The sequence below is a fragment of the Wasmannia auropunctata genome, unplaced genomic scaffold (genome assembly GCF_000956235.1).
Source record: "Wasmannia auropunctata unplaced genomic scaffold, wasmannia.A_1.0 LD334508.1, whole genome shotgun sequence".
Classification (NCBI taxonomy): Eukaryota; Metazoa; Arthropoda; class Insecta; order Hymenoptera; family Formicidae; genus Wasmannia; species Wasmannia auropunctata.
In genome coordinates, this window is record NW_012028382.1 from 2,008,805 (window position 1) to 2,030,420 (window position 21,616).

A 21,616-nucleotide genomic window follows, 5' to 3' on the forward strand; every position below is an offset into this window, starting at 1 on the left:
TACTCCGCGCCCGTCAATTATGCGTGAGTCAAGTCAAAGACAAACTTAAGAGAAACACATCTGTTTGTAATCACAAAGTCTCATTCTAAGGTAAATACACAAAGCTAGAAGCTCGAGCAAAATGTGATGGATCTACATGGTTAGTACAAAGACGGTACGTAATAATACCGCTTGTTGAACGTTTTTTTTTCTTTTTCTTCAAAGATACAAAGAGCAGACGTCAACAAAATATCTTGCTGTTAGTGCTCGGATATATAATACAGTTACGGGAACAAAATGGAGATACCTGCCTCTGGCCAGTTCTGTGTCCACGCAAACTTACAACGCTAATGATCTCATCCTTCGTTATGTTTGGAAAATATATCACAGAAAAAGGTAAGATTTGCTAACGAGTATCTTTTTCTTTCTATTTAAAATATACGCCTTCAGGTTTCGCAATATACCGTGATAACGTCGTTGTTAAAACGCTAAAGTACAGTTATTTTTCTCTCTCTTTTTCGAGATTTTTATTTATCTGTTTCTCGATATTGCTAATAAAAAGCGGTAAGTGTTGAAACACGCGCATAAATGTCACGCCAAATTTCACGTGGATTTTATACTTTGCAAGCTTTGCGAGCTTTAAATCCGTATGTTCGAGAAATATGTACAGGTATACACATACATAATGTTTAAGTATATAAACTCAATTATTTTTTAAAATAATGGTTATAAAAAAATTTTTTTAATAAAAGTTATTTCGTTTAAGAAGATCTATATGATAATTCAAACAAAAGTTTTAAAATTTGTTCAAGTTGTTTTTAACAACAGTTTATTTTATTTTTTTAAATAAATTAATATCTATTTTATTAGTTTTTTAGGAGAGAGAGAGAGGGGGGGGGCAAAGACTGAGAGAGAAAGAGAAGAGACAAATTCAATAATGTGCAATAAAGTGGTTTTCGATAGTTGTTCATGAGATATGTCGTCACTCGTGTTGCTTTTAGATATCAGCGAAAAAAACAAAATATTCATATTAAAAATTTAATAACAAAAATAATGCAACTTCCGTTAAGTCATTACATTTATCTTCTTAAACAAAATAACTTTTTCATTAAAAAAATGTTTAATTCTTATTTTTAAAAAATAATTGAATGTATACATTTAAACTGCGCACACCGTGTGTATACATATGTATATATATATATATATTTAAGAATTATATATCTATATATATATATATAGAGCTTGTGTAATATGCAAAATTTAAGAGATCGTATGTACAATGTCAAAAATTGTATTTGTTTGATGAAATTCCGTGAAAATAACTTTACAATCGTCAAACATAAAAACGAATACGATATGTACAAAATGTAGAATGCAGGCAAATTAGATAACAATAAAAATAAAATACTGCCAATACCTTTTTCACAACTATTTCTCTACACTGACAAAAAATTATTCATTAGAGATAAAAATGGCAATGCAAATCATATTCGACAAATATACGAAATATATTAAATAAAATACAAATTTGTACAAATTACACGGAATATATTTAGTTGCCTCGATTGTACCACAACTAACAATAAGCGGACCTGCATAAATTTGTGGTGCCTTCAATTAAAGTTTAAAACTCCATTGCGTAACTGCGCACTTACCTGGAGCACGATGCGACGCAATTGATATCTCGAGCATAGCTTCCGCGAGATCCTCTCTCAGTTGACTTTCGCAACTACCAACGGCCACGTTCTCGCTGTCCAGAGGATCACCGTAAGCCTCCATGAATCTCGGCGATTGCTCGTAACTGCCTGCAAAGTGCAACAGATCTTACTTTCTCGTAAATATAATCAACTTCTTTAATAGACTCCATTTTTCTTTCTCAAGAATAAAACGTGCAACTCGCAGCCTACGATTATTGCACTTACTTCCTGATCCGTCGATGACAACTGGCATCAACGGCCTGGATGCCGCGTGAGGCATATTAACGGGCTTCGATCTCGCTGGACGCGACCCAGTGATTCCAATCTCTACTGCCTCCGCTTCGACCAGATTGACAGCGACACTAGAAAAGATTAATTTTTCATTTAAATCCCAGTTGGATCCCGGAAAGATCATAATATAATTGACGAGAATCAAGAAACCAACCCGCTAGGTGCATTGTAAGTCTTAAAAACAAATTGTGGCCCCATCCACAATCGTCTGTGTGGTCCAGCGTGCGTTACGATCTCCACTTGACTCAACCAACGATCCTCGATCGTATCAAATTCCTGATTGTTCTTTGGTGCGAACGAAACACTGAGTAACGGGTTCGATAAAGACAACGGTGGGATGAGATCTGACGAATTGGGGGACCTACAAAGTGGCCACTGGCCCTTCGCCTCGACCTCCAATTCAATCGTGGTGTCGTCGCAAACTTTTTCCTTCGGCACACCTGAAACAGGCAAGAGCGAACATTAGATAACATGTATAAAAAAAAAAGAATTTTGAATATAAATCGTCTGATCTCTCTTTTGTAAAATGTACAATAATCTTTTTGTGATATACCAGCAGCTGGTTTAGGATCCAAGTCGTATTGTATCATGTTTCCATGGCACGCCATGATGAACAGAGAATCGACCGCTTTTTTGACCACCTTACTGCTGGACTCCCTTTGCGCGTACATCCAAGCTCTCGGCGGAGCGAAACACGCGCAGATCTTCAACGGTAAAGTCCCACTATCGTCAGAATGTAACCGTTGTCTCTGTTGCGGTCTGCTACAAGATATACACAATATCTTTCAATTATATCTTTTCATATATATATATATATATATATATATATATATTTATAACACGTTCTCCATGAAATTAATTTACCGCAAAACGCAATAACTACCTTGGTTGCGTGGAGCTGTTGACTTGATTCAGAGAAGACGGCTGTCGAATCTGCGACAGAGGATGTAGTATCGTTGGATGAGGATACGGAGGAAGTCGAGGATTTGAGTACGGATACACGGACATGGGTAGTTCCGTATGCGACACAGGAGAGTGGGATCGGGTACCGTCGTCCGTCAAGCCTGCACTTTTGTGGAATCTCGACAGTCTGTTGACGACATTGGGCGTGGAATGCGTCCTGACGCCAACAGGACCTCCGTAAGGCGCGACGGGAAAAACGTGTGTTGTACCTCTCACGGTTGAAATAGCGGCCCAGCGCGTATCACTCGAAAATACCATATCCTAATGCAGTAAACATATGATATTTTTATATAAACTCAAAAGAACTTTCTTCTATACGTATCTTAATTTTTTTCTATATATATTTTATCAATGTATCTTAAATCGCAATAAATATTGATAGCAATATAATATTAAAAATATTGATGACAATATAATATAATACCCAATATAACTCAATTCATATAAACTCAAAGAAACTTTCTTTCATACGTATCTTAAATTTTTTCTATTTATATATTTTAATCCCAATGTACCTTAAATCGCAATAGATATCGATAACAATATAATATCAAAAATATTGATGACAATATAATATAATATTCAATATAACTCAATTCATTATTTGTTAAATTACGTGGAATCTTGTAACTACATCATGTCGATAATAATTTCACTAGAATACGTAATTGAAATGTAAACAGCGAAAACGTACCTGTACTTTCGCGGTGGTATCGCCACGATGTAAAATATACAGATGATGCACCGCCGCCAGTGTCGGCCCACCGGGATGCGGCTGGATTCTAAATATGTGGAAGTCATGCCCTCTCTTGTCCGCGGTCATCAACAACGCGCCAGTCAAGTCGAAGGTCATGGCGACGATCGCGTCGCTGTGAGCGGTAAAATGAGCGATCACAGCATCCGCATTCGCATCGTCCAACTCCTTCTCGTCCTTCGCGATCTGAAGGTCCAATATCGTAACAACGCCCGGCTGCGTTATGTCGTTGCCCGCGTTATTGATAGCCATCGGCGACACCGAATTCCCAGTGAGACTCGACGCCACGGTTTCTCCTAATCCGCGGAGACCCTTCCCCAGCGATTTCGCCGCGTACAAAACGGTCGCCGTGTAACTTTGAACGCCTTCCCCTTCGCAACCACCGCTGCTTCTTCTCGCGGGTATCAATTTCTTCTCGCTGCAAATGTCACAAAGAAAGAGAGAGCGTATATTTTAGATCTAATAGAGATATACAATCGTGTTTTACGGAAGGCGATTTAAAATTCGATTTAGAAAGCACAAGAGACAAAATGCGGTGTAAAATTCCTATTACCTGTAAGCGAGCCATCGCGTTCCTAGAGAGACGGGGTTTGGATTCGGGCCAGGGCTGGCGTAGCATGTTGTGATTGTTATATTATTTTGCAATGTTCTGGCATCGAAGACCGCAATTTTTTCTAATAACGTTATAACCACGGACCGCCTGTTCGCCAGCACGTCGCAGACAGGATGCTTGAATCCCACGCTGTGCACAGGCTCGCCGGTTTTCAGGGAGATGAAGTTGACATCGCAAAATTTTGGTCCCGGTTGAGTCGAATCCGGCTCGGAGCAGACCGCTACCATCGGCCGTTTCGCTTCGAATTCGTCGACGTGTTCGTCATCAGTCTTTGGATTTGGTAGAATTCGAAGAGTACGAACCACGCCTTGCCGCCATGATAGGACCTCCGTCGCCTCTCCCGTCGCTGCTATCAGCCATACCTGTGCGTATTACGAAAAATCGATATTACAATTAAATGAGAATTTTTTAATTTTATTTAATATTGCCATGGATTTTATTTGCGACCTCGCGTCTGACAGACAGATCATTTAAAAATTCAAACATTTTGAATGTCGCGCGGTAGTTAATTTCACAACGACGAGAAATGCCTCAAATTGGACACGGTAAATGGACCGACCAATGTAAATAGGTTTCCAATTTCGAACTGCTGTAATAACCATTTACCTGAACGCCAACAGCATATCCTAATACCAATAGTAACGGTGGCGTACTGGAACCTTCATTGTAATCGGGATATAAAGCGGGGTCATTTATATCCGCGTATTCAAACCGCGCCCATGATATGGTTTCCTTATTATCGGAGTTGGACACTCCTGCGTACCCCTGCGAGCAATTACAAAGATAATAATACACTTGTGGACATTTGGATTATCATCATAGTGAGATGATTTCAATTAACTTATTGTATATATACCTGCGGTACTATATCATTGATGATCCCGGCAACACTGTCGATGATCGATCGATCCACTATAGGCTGAGGCGTAACGATTTGAGCTCCTTTATGCACACCTCGCCTTGGCGATTCCGCAGACATTTTTTATTCCCAAATTAATTTTATTTATCTGTAAAGATAGCAAAGTTTTGAGTAAAATATAGAAGCTCTAGCTTCTTAATTTATGCATTATATAAGAGCTTGTTGTATATCCTGTCGCATAAAATATAAGCTCTTGATGGACAAATCAATAAGATAGTATTTATATAAATATTTACTTAGATTATTTTCTAAACAAATATAAATAATTTTATTTTTAAATCTTATTTAATATTGCTATGAATTTTATTTGCGACCTCGCGTCTAATAAACAGATCATTTAAAAACTCAATAACATCTTGAACGTCGCACGATAGTTAAAAATCTTGTAAAATAATCAACATTAGAAAATTGCATTTGATAATTATATCAGTATATAAAATTTTCCATTGGGAATCACGCTTTATCAACATCGTCGAGATGCAAACGAATAATCTTATAGAATTAGAAAGAGTGTATCGAATACAAAGGGAAGATTTAGAATCGTGTGACGTTCACGAGATGAAGCAACACAGGGACGAACGGAGAGACAAAGGAGGACTCGCGTGTGCTCCTGCTCCGTGTATACACGTCTCTATATCGCGCGATTCGCGACGGAGCGGTCGACGGCAATGACGGCATTCGACGGTCAGGGAAACGTTCCGGATACGACGAAGAAAATAAAACCCGACCCGCTGCTCCCCCCCCTCCCCCTGCCCGCCGCACGTGCGGGCGCGCGCGCACCCCGGGGGGGAAGGGGGCGAGGGGAGAGATCATATATTTGCAACGACGAAAGAGACGCGTGTCGATCGCAACGTTCGCATAATTGTTGCGCGGAGGACAAAGAACCCACGTCGAGCAAGGTGTGTACCGCGCGTTCGTGGTGCGTCCGAGCTTTGCGGATCGCGGACATTTATACATTACTGCACGTTGCGACGCCGTCGTCGCGCGATCGTCGCCGTCGTCGTCGAAACTTGGAACGTTCCACGAAGCGTCGTCGTCGTCGTCGTCGTCGTCGTTACGCGGTGCATTATTCAACACGCACGAAAAGTGGGAAAGCGCATCGGCCTGGCCTGGTGTGGTAGAAGTAGTGGTGGTCGACGGTGTGTTGACGACGACTAGCAGTGGGAACGGAACGGAATGGAACGGGGGGGGGAGGGAGGCGGAGGTGGGGAAGGGGGAGTCTATTTTGCCAGCCGTCGTAGAAAGAAAGAGAGAGAGAGAGAGAGAGAGAGAGAGAGAGATGTTGTGTTGCACAACGCAGCGCACAGCTGTGCGCGGATTGCGCGCTCAGGGACAATCGACGGGAAAGTCACGAAACGGGAAGGCAGGAAAGGAAAGGGCGGTCGAGCGCCGAATGGCGCGTCGCGTATCGTCCCCCTGTAAACAAGCCCCGCGAATAACGTACAGTAGGGAAATTGAAAAACGAACTGACGAACGAACGTAACGCGCATTAAGTGTACGATTTATACGCGACGTACTCCCGAGCCGTTTACGCAATCGCGTTAAAAAAAGCGACGTGAACGCGCGTGATCGTCATCGAAGCTCCGAACGGTACGGTCGGCGGAAAGGGGAGGGAGGGAGGGAGGGAGGGAAGCGGAGAGAAAGGAGGGACGTAAGGAAATCGTCGGAGGGAACAAAGGGATCTCCGTCCGCTTATCGCGGCGAAACACCGTTATCGTTGCGAGTCGCCGTTGAATGACGAAAACGGTCGGCCGTGATCGATATATACGTATATAGGAAATGGAACGGAGAAACTCTGAGATCGCACACTGTTATACATAACACACACACTTACTTCACCGCGAAACTTGACCGTGTTTTCTCATTGTCGACGGACGAGGAGAGAGTGAGAGAGAGAGAGAGAGAAAAGCCGAAGGAGGGAGAGAAAGACAGAGAGCCCGCCACACTGCACTCCGCGCGCGCGCCAGCCGACAGCCGCCGCCGTTGTTGCCGTCCTCCTGTCTACTGCGTCATTCTGCGTCCCGCGAGCGACTGACAAGCCAGCGGACGACAGTGGCTATGATGTCACACATACGCACACACGCGTACACGAACACACACACACACACACCACACACGCGCGCGCACACACACGCTCTGAGTGCGACCGCGCGCGCGGAAAACACGCGAACGGACGCGGGCGTCCTCCTTCGTGGAGGAGGGGGGGAGGGGGAACGCGTCGCGATTCTCTTCCCGTGCCGCCCGCGGGAAAGGGCAGGAGGAGCAGAGACGACTGACGAGCTCAAGCAGCAACAGCAGCAGCACGACGGAACGGAACAGAACGACCGCTCCTCGGATCCGATCCGTCCGTCGTACCTCGGGCGCGCGCACGGGCGACTTCACAACACACTTCGCGTTCGCGCGCGCGCGCGCGAGAGACACTTCGCTTCTTCTCCTCTCTCTCGCGTCCTTCCCTCCGCGCTCGGCTCCGTTCCCCTCCGGATCCCACGCGCTGCTTTTGCTCGAGCAAACGGCGCGGCACGGCGCGGCGGGGCACCGCTGGCTCTGGCACCACAAAGGAGAGGCGACTACGGCACGTACATACACGCGCGCACCTCTGCCCCTTCCCCTTCACGCGCCGCGCACACGCACGCACACGCGTACAGGCGCAGCGATACGTCGGGAGGGCTAGGAGGGAGGAAGGGAGAAAGACAGTGCTCCGCGATTTCTCGGAAGCAGAAACGGGCGGGAGGACGCGCAGATTCGCCGCTGATTACAGTCGGATATATATTACAAACGATTCGCGCACGCATTCGCATGCACCCGTACGCACGCACGTACGTATGTGTATATACGCACTAACGTCGCGCCGCAGCCACCACCGCGGTCCGTTCCATGTTCGGAGGAACGAAAACAATAATCAGCTGATTCGACGGCTGGGTCTACTCCGCGGGGAGTAGAGTGGCGGGAGACGCCGACCGATGGGTACCGCAATCGGAAACGGAACGCGAGCGCCGCGCGCTTGTTCTCCACGCGATCGTTTTATAGATGTGAAATATACCTTTTCTTTCTTCATGTATTCCCCCCCCCCCCTCCCCTCCTCTTCTCTCTCCCCAGGATCTCGACTTTCCTTTATCTCCTTTCTTTCTAAAAATAATAAATAACAGAAACGATAAAAAAAAGACAGGATAGAAATGACAAACATTATTCTTCATAAGAATTTTTTTTTCCTTTTTCCATTTTCTTTATTCTATTTTCTCTATTTAAATGAACTTAGCCGATATGTATATATGTTGGTTACATAGTTATAGAATGTAAATATAAATATTAGTTTAAAATTTTAATTTAAATTGTCCAAATGACTATCATATATTTTCACTTATCTCCAAGGCTTTTAATTTATACACATACAAATGATGAAAAAAATTTATTTATTCGTGCCTGACTGCGTAGTATAAAAATAATTAAAATTATCTGAATGTCAACCTTTTAATTATACATTCAAGTGTAACTGCAAATACACTTCCCTTCCCTATCCCTTATAATTTATACGAAATACGTACATGATTTGAAAGGAAATTGTTTAAGAAATCATTATCGGCTAGGTTCATACGAATATTTTCTCCCTACTTTCGGAACATTTCAAATCTGTTTCGATCGGAAACGTCACAAAAGACTATCACAAAAAAAAATTAAGTAAGAAGAGAGTTTACTTTAAAGATGTATGCGTATGTTCGAATCGTTCAACAATCGAGATGAAGCCACTTACAACAATCATTGCAAGCGATTCTGCATATCGCGGAATCGATTTATCCGCTTGTCTAAAACAAAACATCGAAATTTGCCGTCTCGAATAATCATTAATAGTTATCAGTACAATTAATAATGCGTAGACAGACAGCGGCCACGACAACGATCCGCGGGATAAATAAGGAGCGAAAATAAACTGCAATCATTGTAGTAATGTCTACGAGTAATCGTTGCGATGACGTGTCGAAAGTTATGCGCGCGGCGTAAACAACGCAATATCGGTTGACAGCGGAATACGGCGGAGCAACATTGGAACGAGGCTACGAGGTGACGCAAGTGACACAGTGACAAGACATTTAACGCGGACGCGTTGATGACGGACGGACGGATCTCCGTGAAGCTGGCTGGGCCGTCGCGAAACCGTCAGCTGACATCAGGTTGATCAGGTGATCGCTGACGTACGCGCACCACTTTACGCGCATCGCGTTTAAAGGGACCGTCGCGCACTCCGTAAACATAAGAACATTTTTTTGAAAGTTTCAAACGTAATTAACCGATATGCGTTATCACACTTTGATGGATAACTGCTAATTATATATTGTTTACTCTGTTTCGTTTTTGTTTTTACGTTTTCTTACTGTATACCTATATATATATATACACGAGTTCCGGATAAACGGAGCGCGTATATACCAAGAGAACGAGATTGCCTTTCTAATGCAACATCGAACATTTTTTTTCTTTTCAAGCTGCCTACATATCAACAATCGCATCATGTTTGCCGTGACCTGCTTTAATTTTGTTGCAATTATGCTGATATGTAATGTCACCGCCGCCGCTGCCGCCGCGCGACCGAACATCTTGTTGATCATCGTGGATGATCTGAGGACCACTTTGGGATGCTACGGCGACGTCAACGCGTACACGCCGAATATAGATGCCCTGGCTGAGAACGGCATCGTTTTCACCGAAGCATTTGCACAGGTCTCTGCACCTCATACTTGTATATATATAGGATGATCTTGATCCTTTCGCTCCTTCTCGTTCGGATGTACTTATGTAATTAAAGCGGATGATCGTTTTGCAGCAAGCGTTATGCGCGCCTAGTAGGAATTCCTTTTTGACGGGCAAAAGACCGGACACCCTCCGACTTTACGATTTTTATAGCTACTGGCGCGATGCAGCGGGCAATTACACCACGTTGCCGGAGCATTTGAAAAACAATGGATATACCACAATGTCCATAGGGAAGGTGTTTCATCCAGGTATAAGAGAAGGAATTTACATCCCAAACAACACGTATATTTAAAAAACATCATATAGACATTTTGTAGATATGCGTGTTGTCTGCTGGGATGTTACAATTTTTGTTTTATATAAGTACATTATTTCACGTTAAATTTCAATACGCTGCCTAGATATATATAGCACAGGAAGTTCAAAAAGAATTCAGTCGCATGTCATTAAATCTGTAATTAATTTTCAAAATGCAACAAATTTTTCTAGAAGTTCTGAAAAAGAATTCTTTTTGCACCTGAAAATGAACTCAGAAATGACATACAATTGAATTAATATATAAATGAATTCTTTCTGAACTCTTCATGCTATCTGGGTGATTAGAACGAATTTGTTCGAACTCCAATTAATTTAACTCTATGTTGCGTAAATTTTTTTTATTTATTTTAGTATATGGAGATTTTTAGGGTCATTGATTGCAAATCTAAAATCAAAATTTAAAAAGTCAAAATGATAGATTCAACATCGCTGGTAAAAAAAAAGTGTCAAATATATATGTTATACAAAGCAATTATGAAATACATAATAACACAGAAAAACTGCAAAAAGTGTCCCATGTAATGCATATAAGCACTATGCAACAAAGAGTTAATTAGGTTAATTAATTCAACTGGTCGAGTTGGAATTGCTGCTTACAGCAAAATTTCTAACTGTGTTCCTGTTGTTTTTAATCTCTAATCTTTATGTTCGTAATTTTAAACAATAAAAAATCAATGACTCCATTCGTATTTTAACAAAACAGTATAGGTATTTGATAAGTTGTTCGGCGATTAAGTTAATTGGAGTTTGACTGAAGTCACCCTTATTCGTCTTACTGAGAATCGCGTATCGAATATCTTATCTTGGTTTGCGAATCAAATTATATGTACATATGATACGAGCGGCAGGCCAGTGACATCTGAGAAGCAAATGTTTTGCACAGGCATAAGCTGTAACGGATCCGACGACAGTCCCTATTCGTGGACCGAGAAACCTTTCCATCCGTATACAGATCGATACAAAAATGCTCCGGTCTGCAGGACGATTCCGCAATCGGAGGCGGCAACGAATCTCGTAACGCGCAATATTTTCACGTGTTGCAGCCTACACGGGAACATACCTCTAATATATCACATTTACATTGCAGATATGCCCGGTGCGCGTCTCGACAATGCCGAACAAAACGTTACCCGATCTTGAGACGTTACGAGAGGCGAGAAGATTCGTACATGAGCATAGGAAAGATGTTGTTCCCTTCTTTCTGGCCGTTGGCTTTCAGAAGCCTCACGTGCCTCTAAAGTATCCTGAGCACTATTTAAGTATACTTCAACTTCTATCAATATACTGACATATAATAAAATTAGAAACATTATCTAACAAGATAAGATCTTCAACTCGAAAATTCAAAAAAAAAATTATGAAACTTTAGCAATGCATAGAGGGTATCCTGATATGAAATACGCATTTCTTTTGCTGCCCGAATTCACCCCTAGAGATAAAATCAACCTCTGTAAATTAATTTATTTTGTTTTATTAATCATCAACAAGAGGAAACAATACGAAAAACAAAAAAGCAAGGCCAACTTTCAAGAGTTAATTTGAATTTGGGCAACAAAAAAAGGGATATTATACATATTAGGACACCCTTTATTGTTAGTTTCATAATTTTTTTAAATTTCCAAAATGAGATCTTCGCTTGTGAGAGAATAATTTCTTTACAATTTAAATTCGATAGTTTTAATAATATTTTCTACAATCTTCTTAAACAGAAGAAAGCATAATGACTAATATAAAATTTGTGTTCTGAACGCGGTGCAGAATATCATCCTTTACGAAAATTCACGATACCTGAACCGTATTTATGGCCGAACAACGTAAATGACGTTGCTTATAATCCCTGGACCGATCTCCGTTGGAGAAAAGACGTGGCAAAGTTAAAATTAAAATTTCCATGGGAGAGAATGCCAAGTATGCCGCGTGATTGATATATTTATTTCATAATTAAACATATATATCTCTACATTTTTGTTCCTCGGTTGTCATCACTATTTTCAGAAAGGTTTGCTAAGCGAATTATCCAATCGTACTACGCAGCCGTGTCTTATATCGATAATATGATCGGTAAGCTTATACATCAGCTACACACTTCGATGATCCGAGAAAATACTATTGTAATATTAACATCCGATCACGGTACGTTTAATCGATGAAGTAAAATATATATATATACACACACACAGACGTGTGTATTACACAGTTTGATATTATTAAATATATATAGGTTGGGCACTTGGAGAACATGCTGTCTGGTCTAAATATAGTAATTTCGACGTTACCGTGCATGTACCTTTGATAATGTCAATTCCAAAGGTTACATCTGATTTCGATATGAATTACGACGCTATACCTATAGATCGTATGCGGTACAATGCGCAGATTACAAACAGTCGGAATAAAACGGAAAATAAAATCAACTCGAGATACACATCAAATGCGGGAGAGGTCGATGTGCCGAATACAAGTACAGAATATGCAAAGAAATATAAAAAAACTGTCTCGGGAGCGTATATCCGACGAGGGCACGATAAATCTGCGAGCGGTGCGTTACACTCTAAAAAGCACTGTCGCAAAGTCACAGACGCTATCGTGGAGCTCGTCGATATATTTCCGACGATCGCGGATCTGGCGGGCGTCCCCATACCGATATGCCAAGTTAACAGTACGTACGATCGTTCGAGAGGTACTCAGGCTCGAAAAGAGATGCCCGATCCTTGTGGCGAGGGTATTACACTCTTACCGCTTATAAAAAGTATCCTAAAATGTCAGGTAAGGCATACACTTTTTATTGCATTGTCAATTGTACAAACGTTTTTTTTTTTTTTTATACAAAGCAAGGGTTCTCCATCCTTATGTATATATCTGTCCCCGTAATTTGCAAATATTCTATTAGAGCGTATCTTGGAAAAAGGCGGCGTTCAGTCAGTATCCAAGACCAGGAATTCAACCTACCCTCCATCCCAACAGCGACAAGCCCCGCTTAAGAGAGATAAACATAATGGGCTATACTTTGAAAACCGGCGATTATCGTTACACCGCCTGGGTACCGTTTGCACATACGACATGCAAACCGGACTGGAACGTTACTATTGCGGAAGAATTGTACGATCACAAAATTGACAGGGCGGAAGATTTTAATATAGCAGCCTCGCCGAAAATGTTAGAAACAAAACAATATCTCAGAACGTTGCTAAAAGATGGATGGAGAAGCGCTCTTCCAAAATATTAAAATCATACTACGTTTTGATGTTACAATGCAATGCAGTGAACGATACCTTATATCTCTCTATTTTAAATGTTTAAAAGATTTCTCTGTCTGTGTGTGTGGGTGTGGGGCGTGCAATTAATAAATTACATGAATATGTATTAAAATTAAAAAGTTATGCTTTATGAATATAATCAATCGTAACTTATTTTATGATAAAAAATTGCTAATAAAATTACGGAACATTTGTTACCACAATATATGCATGTTAACTATAAAAAATGTTTGGAAAACAGGTATTATTATTTACACCCAACAATTAAAGACAGAAAACAAAAATCAATTCTATTCTAATAGTAGAGATTCTAACAAACTGTAAAATATAAAGATCTTTTAAGTGACTTTTACGTAAAGCCTCACTGTGCATTTTTTGTAATACATATAAACTATACGGTTCTTTTTTTTAATTCTTCTTTTGCTTACACAAACTAAAGCCTCGCTATAATGTAAATGTTTAACATGCTCGCTATGTAAACGTGATATATGCTTCCTCACAAATGTATTTGAGTGTGCAGGGTGAGGCACTGCAAACATGCCACCTGAATAACTTTACATATTTGACAAGAGAAAAAATGCTTCAAACAAAACCTGCAAAATATTTAAAGGCATTCAAAGGCAAGCATTTTTTATTTAAAAAAATCAATTCTATTTAAAAAAAATGAAGATTCCTCCTTATCCCTCCGATCAATAATTATGTCATTTTCGGACACTTTTTTTATAAAATTAAATAAGTTTCCTTAAGCACTTTTCCCTACCATTAAAAATGAGTTATTTAGCTGGCTTGTTTTAATTGCCTTACCTTGTATTATCCTGCACTGTATAATAAAATCTTGAAATAACTACGTACCTAGATTTGATTATATAAATTAATCTTAACACACTGTTATCATAATTTTTTATATTACATAGGAAATTAACAGAAAATATAAATAATATCGTATACGGTTTATGCACTTATCTCTCTCAATTTATAATTGAGATTTATATCGTCCTAAATTAATAATATTATCGCATAAAATAATACGTACAAAACATTCGTGTATGAAGTCTACTCCTCCTGCATTTTACTGCTATCAATTGGTTGTGTAGCCACTTGTGCGCTACTCATCCCGCCGCCCTGGCGTGCTACTCCCGCGTTACTTGTAGTAGGAATCACCTGTAAATAAATTTAAATAGCATTGTAATTACAAATTCAGGTATTATCATCGTAATTCAAACAAAATGGCACAATAGCACATGTATCGTACCTCCATGATCTCTTGGTCCGTGTTTCCGCCTGTATTGTTAGTCGACGGGGTTTGTCGATATGTAAATGGATTTGGAAGTAAATCTCCCATCTGTGCACCGCTTGGCTGCGCAGGTTTATTCGCGTTCGTATAATTCGCCGAATTCGCCGAATTCCCCGTGAGCAATTGGTTCAACTGAGAGACTTGTGACTATAAAAAAAAACATGAAAAAACAAATAAATAATTATTTAAAGAATGCACGATTCGATTATGTACGAACAACATTTACATTTACATTTACATGCATATTATTCGTGAATGCATTGTTCGTGAATGTATTGTTCGGAACTTGTGGCCTTTGTTGAAAATTCGGAGCTTGTGGTCTTTGTTGAAAATTCTGTAAAAAAATATGTCATAAAAATTACGCGTACTATATTTTATATACATATACACATAGGCATATTATATTTCAAAATAAAATATTTTAACACGTATATTACTTAATGTATATTACTTAAAAACAGTTAAAAAATCTTATAACTGGTATTATTTAAAACTACTTTGGTGAATTATTATTAATTTAAGTACATAATGCTACTGATAAATTAAGTATAATTACCGAAACGGAGAAAACTGGATTTCGTATTGCCTGCACAGGTTGTTTATTGTATAGCGTGGCTTGCTTCTCCCAATAATTGTACATATCCAGTATGGCTCGATTCGTCATCATTTTCTGTTGTTCTGGCGTCGCATGAGGATACTGTAAATTATACAAAATAATTTGTAAGTATAATTTGAATAATTATTTAATTACACACACACGTATGTATATATAAAGTGTTCCATTTTAGTTAAAACAGCCGATTTTCTCTGAAATGATTGATGATACAAAAAATATTTCAGATGAAAGTGAACCGATTTGGAGAGCGTATTTTGGTTAGTTGCTTTTTTCTAGATAGAAATGCTAAAAAAATATGAAGATTAAAATGGAACTTTTTAAAATGGAATTACATAAGTTTTTACATAATATGATTCCTCTAATTATTCTGCATGTAAAAGTAATAAGGTACGATTATCAAGAAATCAATAATTTAGAAAATATTTTATGTCAAAATTTAAATGATAAAGTATGAAATATTTCATAAAATATCGATTTTTTGATTATTTTATTTTAATATTTTTATATGCAGAATAAATTAAAAAAATCATTATGTACAAAAATTATATAATTATAGCGCTCCCACCTAGAAAAAAAGCAATTTGACTAAAATACATCTCCTTCGAAATTGTTTCACTTTCATCTGAAACATTTTTTGTATCATCAATCATTTCGGAGAAAATTGACGTGTTTTAATTAAAATGAGATACCCTGTATATTTAACAATATTTTTATATGATAGTACTATGCTTACATCTTTACGAATAAGCTGTTGGAGATCATCAAAATCAAACTGCGTATTTTGAGGCATCATGCTAGACTGTGCGGAGTTCATCATCATATACTGCTGCAGGAGCAAGTTGTTTTGATAGGTTGCATTTAACATTGGATTTATTGGCGGTTTTCCCTTTTTCTCCTCTTCATATTCTAACCAGGCCTGTTTGCGTTCCTCTTCGTCTAATTCCTCTTCAGCCTGTTAAATAATAATCTTTGTCACGTAAAATGTACGAATGTATTTTATTTACACGGAGAAAAAAAAATATTTTTCACCTTGTTCTCCAATAGAGAGTCATGCTCGTGGTAATTTTCTACGATATCCTTGAACTTCAGGAATATCTCCGCTAGCAGTCTATCCTTAGGCAAATTTAATGTAGGCCTTTCTTCATCGTTATACCCTTCAAACATATATAACTCATTTAGATTGTGATTGCTGTAGTGCCGTTCGATCTGCTGCTCGTCTACGACACGGCACGAAAGCGAGAGTTTCGTAACTTGGCGATTGTAAATCTTCTCCTCCATTGTTCCCGCGGCAAGAAATCGATATACGTAGCACGGCTTCTTTTGCCCGAACCTAGTGATCGTCGACAAAGATCAAAGACGATTAATACGAAATAAATTATAAAAAAAGAAAAGACAGTGGAAAACGCCGAAAGAGAAGTGTACCTGTATATCCGAAATATGCTTTGTACGTCGTGAGAGGGATTCCAGCTGGCGTCGAATATAATCACTCTGTTCGCCGCAGTTAAGTTTATTCCCAATCCTCCGGCACGTGTGGATATCAGGAATAATCTCGCTCTCGTATTGGTGGGTCTGTTGAATATCTTACACCACATACTCCGATTTTCAGGAGACGTCTGGCCGTCCAGTCGGAAGTAGTCGAGTCCCAGGGACCAACTTCCGGTATGATTATCGAGTGTCTCACAGGGTTCACCATTCTGAGTCTGATCGTCTATTCTTCTTAGAAATTCCTCGATTAAAGTGAGGGAATATAGAGATTGCGAGAATACGAGCCTGTCAAATGAGCAATAATAAATAACAGCAATGTGAAAATTATTTATCGAAAATCTAGGCACAAGATACATACACTTTATCACCGATTTGTTCACATTCTTTTAGAATTCCGAAGAGGAGTAATAGCTTAGCCGACACTTTTATGTCTTCAAAATTCTCGGGTTGCACAAACTGCAACCACCATTCTGCTTCTGCAGGCTGCTTCTCTTCTACAACCTCTTCCTCTGGTTCATCTTCTGAAAAATAATCAATTTATATATCTAATATCTTTATTTTGTTATTATTATTTTACATTATACATATTTGATTTAAGTGTATTATTTTCAGTTACTTTTTAAAATAAATTATAAAAAAATTTTCTGAGCTATTTTGTTTAAGAAGATCTGTATGATGATTTAAATGAAAATTTGAATTATTTTTTTAAATACCTTAAATAAGTTTTTAAAATGGGATAATATATATATTTTATTATAGTTTTTTGTAAGATATTTTATGATAAATTCAATAACGTACAATTTAATTTTCGATAGTCATTCATTGAGTTATTGTCACTGTAGTGTTGTTTTAGATATAAGCGGAAAAGACAAAATAAAAATATCATTAGAAACATATTTTAAACTTTTGTTTAAGTCATCACATAGATTTTTTTTGAAAGAAAATAACTTTTATTAAAAAAAATTTTTATAACTTCATTCACTAAGAAAAATAACTGAGTGCATACCAAGCATTAAACCAAATATGTATTTTGTCTTATTTTTATATCAAATTAATTTATTCTTCGACATCAATTAAAATATATAAAACACTGTTCTTATGGAGACTTACCGCCAGGGTTATTTCTCGTTCTACGTTTGGGAACATTTTCTGTTTCATCATCGATCGCCTGAACGTCACTGTCATTGCTCGAATCTGAAGTGCTATCTTCGTCGCTATCGTCATTAATGAAATCTTTTAACGAACCCTCCGATTCGCTAGAAAGGCCTCTTTTCTCATTTGCTTTTTCTATTTTCAGTGCGTTCAGACGCAGGACTACAGGATGCGTCCAGATCCTTTGTAACGCTTGAAAATCTGCGAAGAGAGTTCCTCCTTGACCAGATCCGCGTCTGTAAAAAAAAAAACATACAAAGTAATTACAATTCAATCTAATTTGAAAGCAACTGTATTTTAAGTCATTCAAATAATAGAACATGATAAAGATATAAGATCTTTAAGAGTCTCACCTGGCAAGATTCTCCAAGTAATATTGATACATTTTAATCTGCGTATCTGTCAGTCTGACAAAAATAACATATTCCTGTTTGGGTGGTAGGAACGGCGTTAGCACGGAGTAATCAAATCTTTGTACGCTACCCTCTAACATTTTGTGTAACACGTGAGCACGTTTTTTCATCAATTTAACGTCATACGCGGTAGAATCGTCGAACTGGCCGTTTGTTATTGGATTGACAAATCTGTTTAAAAATTCTCTCTTTGTACCCAGCAGATTGGGTTTCACAAACTGCACCATACAGTGATCTGCGAAATATCGTTAAGTAGATGTAAAAAATATTTAAAAACATATACGATTGTGCAAAAAAGTGCGTCTTATGGGATACTTACATTCTATTAGATTGTTCTGTAACGGTGTTCCCGTAAGTACAATGCGTCTCAGAGTTTTCACGCTCCTCATGCATTTACTTAACGCTGTATCTTCGTTCTTCAATAAATGGCCTTCATCACAGACAACGAGATCGGCACCCGGATCAACTAGACATTCCAATATCACTTCCTTCATGCTCTTCCGAATATTTCTATTTGGACCCGTAAGATTACGGAACATCTCATAGCCGAGGATCATTACGCCACCGGTCTTCTGCCATCTCTGCAATTGGCACTTTCTCTCAAAATTCTTCTTGAATCTGAAAATATTTTCTTATTCAAATAACTGCCATCAAAACTCTTGCCGAATTGCATATTATTTGGATACAGATAATAAGATGATTTGTGTGAAACGACTTGTGGACATTAAGAGTTGATTGAATTTGAGATCAAATACTCACTTTGTCAGTTCGTACACCTCGACATCATCCAAATCCTTCAACCATGTGTTGTACTCATTTAGCCAATTAAGTACCGTGCTTAACGGGCAAACTATTAGTACTGTCTTAATGTTCGTCGCCTCGTGAGTGAGAAGAGTGTGTGTCAGGGCGATCACTTGTAGCGTCTTGCCCAAACCCATGCAGTGCGCGATTATACATCCAGATCCGGATGTAGACTTTACCCTTTCTAAAGACTCGAAACAAGCGTCCCACATAAATTTGATGCCTTGAGCTTGATGCGGCTTCAGACGCTTCACCAATTCCTCGTGTACAGTAACGAGCTCCTCTTTCGTCTCCGTATCGAAGTCTAAAACGAGCTTGTCTACTTTCTCTTCGCCGGCGAGTCTTATCTCATACATCTCGTTGTACTGTAATAAAAGGTATTTACGTATAATAAACGCGTTACTGACAAATGAAAGTTGATAACGTGGTTGCGGGATATACCACAGCTTGACGTTCAGCGATACGTTTAAGCCTCTCCTCCTCTTCCTTAGCGGCTAGTTTCGTATCTTCCGCCACTTGCTTGTCCTTCAGAACTTTCCGTATATTTTTACGGCCACTTTTACCGGGCGTGGATCCCTGCGAGTTCTTCATTTCCGCGTTACTGCTGTCACTGTCAGACGCCATTTTCTTGATACGCTTTCGTTTCGGTTTTGATCTATAAATTATGTCAAGCTTAAGCATACAGAAGCACAAGGCAGAAACAGAATAGATAAATGTAATATCAACTGACTTCTTTTCTGCAAACGAAGAATCTGTATCTGACGAATCACCGCGTTGTTTGCGTCTCTTCCGTTTCTCCTTTTCTTTCCTCGTACTGCTTGAATCGCTTGAATTTTGTTTGGCACTTGATGCTTCAGAAATGTTATCAGAATCCGAACTGCAATCGGTTATTTTGATATCTGAATCTGAATCTAAGATTCTTCGCCAGGCCTGCTTTTTCTTCTTCTTAGATTTGAAAGACTTTTTCTCGTTAGCGGAATCGCTACTGCAAAGAATCAGGAACAAGATTATATACATAGTTTTCAAAAGAAAATAAAATTAATTAATAAAATTAATAAGAAGAATAAATTAAATGACTTACTTATTTTCTTTCGATTTATTTGCAAGCTTTTCTTGTTTCTTCTTCCATTTTTCTCTTTCGGCATCGGAATCAGAATCAGAAAATTTCTTTGTTAATATCTTGTCTCGCCTCCAATCGCTTTTGTCTTTCTTACTCTGAAACATTTTGATCAAAAAGAATTACATTTCTTGCAAAACTTATTTTTTATTTTATTAAGAAATTTACGATATAATAGTTAATAGTTTAGAAGCAGTTTTTCTATTCTAACTAGTGATTTGATTTTTAGTAACTAGTGACTTTCCTCCTTATAATTCATGTATTGATGTTTTAATAAAAAATAAGAAAATGTCTTACGTCATCTTGTTTTAAAGTTTTTTCCTCAGGCTTCTTTTGATATTTCTTTTTCTTGTCCGCTACTTTTTCATCTTTATCCTCATTGTTTATGTTATCATCGCTGTCTAGTAGCACTTCTTTTTCTAAAGTTAAATAATATATATTTATGATAAACTATATGTGATCATAAATAATATATATTGGGTTATTTTTAATATTAAGATTCAAACTTAAAAATTAAAAAACGTTGTTGAACATTATTTTCAGCAAGATTATCAGATTTATGAGAAGTCAAATGATCAATAAAAAATAACAATTAAATGAAAAAAATAATCTTGTTTACAGATACTAAAAAGTAAATCTAATTATTTAAAACTGGCATTTTTATATTAAGAAATAAACAAGTTTATTAATTGCAGAAATTAAAATTTTTTAAATATTGTGATAAATTAATCATCAACAGATAAATAAAAACTTTCTCGTTTACTCGAATAAATTTTACATTAGCAGAAGTTTCATTTGTAATTCAAATTTAACATAAACTTAACGAATTTAAAGATTAAGAAGTTGTGATAAAATAAAAAGATGTGGAATCTTTTTCACAAATGCCAAATGTTTTAAAACGAGATATTAATCGAGAGAGAAGTTCTGTAATACTTTAAATGTTTTATTTTGAAGCAAGTTTCATACACAATAATTCTATCTCTATTAATACCAAATTACTTACCATCTGAATCAGAGGAATTTAACAAATTCTCTTTCGCGATTCTATCTGCCTCTGATATTAGAGCTTCGTTAGACATAGGTATATCGTCTATATTTTTTATTTGACAAATTGATTCTTCGGTATCAGAATTCGTTTCTACAGTTACCACGACATCGCTGTCCTGTACTCTTTCAAAATGATCCATCAAAGTCTCTTCTT

General features: G+C 38.2%; 3 protein-coding genes across 8 annotated transcripts in view; 1 reads left to right on the forward strand and 2 right to left on the reverse strand.

Annotated features, from left to right (window-relative positions):
• The window catches only part of LOC105458606, a 23,403-nt gene extending 16,095 nt beyond the window's left edge, over positions 1-7,308 (reverse strand). Inside the window, exons 1-10 of the mRNA XM_011704071.1 lie at positions 7,051-7,308; positions 5,154-5,304; positions 4,904-5,062; positions 4,238-4,659; positions 3,625-4,102; positions 2,851-3,191; positions 2,521-2,726; positions 2,122-2,407; positions 1,902-2,038; positions 1,635-1,784 (exon numbers count right to left, since the gene is read on the reverse strand). Coding sequence (XP_011702373.1) covers positions 1,635-1,784; positions 1,902-2,038; positions 2,122-2,407; positions 2,521-2,726; positions 2,851-3,191; positions 3,625-4,102; positions 4,238-4,659; positions 4,904-5,062; positions 5,154-5,276 — 2,302 coding nt within the window. The 5' untranslated portion in view covers positions 5,277-5,304; positions 7,051-7,308. The remainder of the gene's footprint in view (positions 1-1,634; positions 1,785-1,901; positions 2,039-2,121; positions 2,408-2,520; positions 2,727-2,850; positions 3,192-3,624; positions 4,103-4,237; positions 4,660-4,903; positions 5,063-5,153; positions 5,305-7,050) is intronic.
• On the forward strand, positions 6,027-14,108 carry LOC105458605 (iduronate 2-sulfatase). Of its 6 annotated transcripts, XM_011704066.1 has the most exons (10): positions 7,920-8,032; positions 9,093-9,391; positions 9,695-9,929; positions 10,033-10,210; positions 11,164-11,294; positions 11,368-11,539; positions 12,039-12,188; positions 12,276-12,413; positions 12,502-13,046; positions 13,171-14,108. In XM_011704066.1, exons 3-10 carry the CDS (start codon positions 9,720-9,722, stop codon positions 13,504-13,506), a joined length of 1,860 nt encoding a protein of 619 aa, XP_011702368.1. In that variant the 5' UTR covers positions 7,920-8,032; positions 9,093-9,391; positions 9,695-9,719; the 3' UTR covers positions 13,507-14,108. The 6 variants fall into 6 exon arrangements, with proteins under 6 accessions (XP_011702369.1, XP_011702371.1, XP_011702366.1 ...); XM_011704067.1 differs by lacking the exons at positions 7,920-8,032; positions 9,093-9,391 and adding an exon at positions 6,027-6,115; XM_011704069.1 differs by lacking the exons at positions 7,920-8,032; positions 9,093-9,391 and adding an exon at positions 6,334-6,355.
• Positions 14,109-14,422: 314 nt separating this feature from the next.
• The window catches only part of LOC105458618 (transcriptional regulator ATRX), a 14,510-nt gene continuing 7,316 nt past the window's right edge, over positions 14,423-21,616 (reverse strand). The window contains exons 7-23 of the mRNA XM_011704084.1: positions 21,419-21,613; positions 20,713-20,834; positions 20,380-20,513; positions 20,029-20,283; positions 19,740-19,953; positions 19,257-19,663; positions 18,817-19,115; positions 18,438-18,732; positions 18,043-18,320; positions 17,291-17,453; positions 16,870-17,217; positions 16,477-16,777; positions 16,181-16,399; positions 15,388-15,528; positions 15,058-15,165; positions 14,790-14,978; positions 14,423-14,698 (exon numbers count right to left, since the gene is read on the reverse strand). Coding sequence (XP_011702386.1) covers positions 14,591-14,698; positions 14,790-14,978; positions 15,058-15,165; positions 15,388-15,528; positions 16,181-16,399; positions 16,477-16,777; positions 16,870-17,217; positions 17,291-17,453; positions 18,043-18,320; positions 18,438-18,732; positions 18,817-19,115; positions 19,257-19,663; positions 19,740-19,953; positions 20,029-20,283; positions 20,380-20,513; positions 20,713-20,834; positions 21,419-21,613 — 3,776 coding nt within the window. The 3' untranslated portion in view covers positions 14,423-14,590. The remainder of the gene's footprint in view (positions 14,699-14,789; positions 14,979-15,057; positions 15,166-15,387; positions 15,529-16,180; positions 16,400-16,476; positions 16,778-16,869; positions 17,218-17,290; positions 17,454-18,042; positions 18,321-18,437; positions 18,733-18,816; positions 19,116-19,256; positions 19,664-19,739; positions 19,954-20,028; positions 20,284-20,379; positions 20,514-20,712; positions 20,835-21,418; positions 21,614-21,616) is intronic.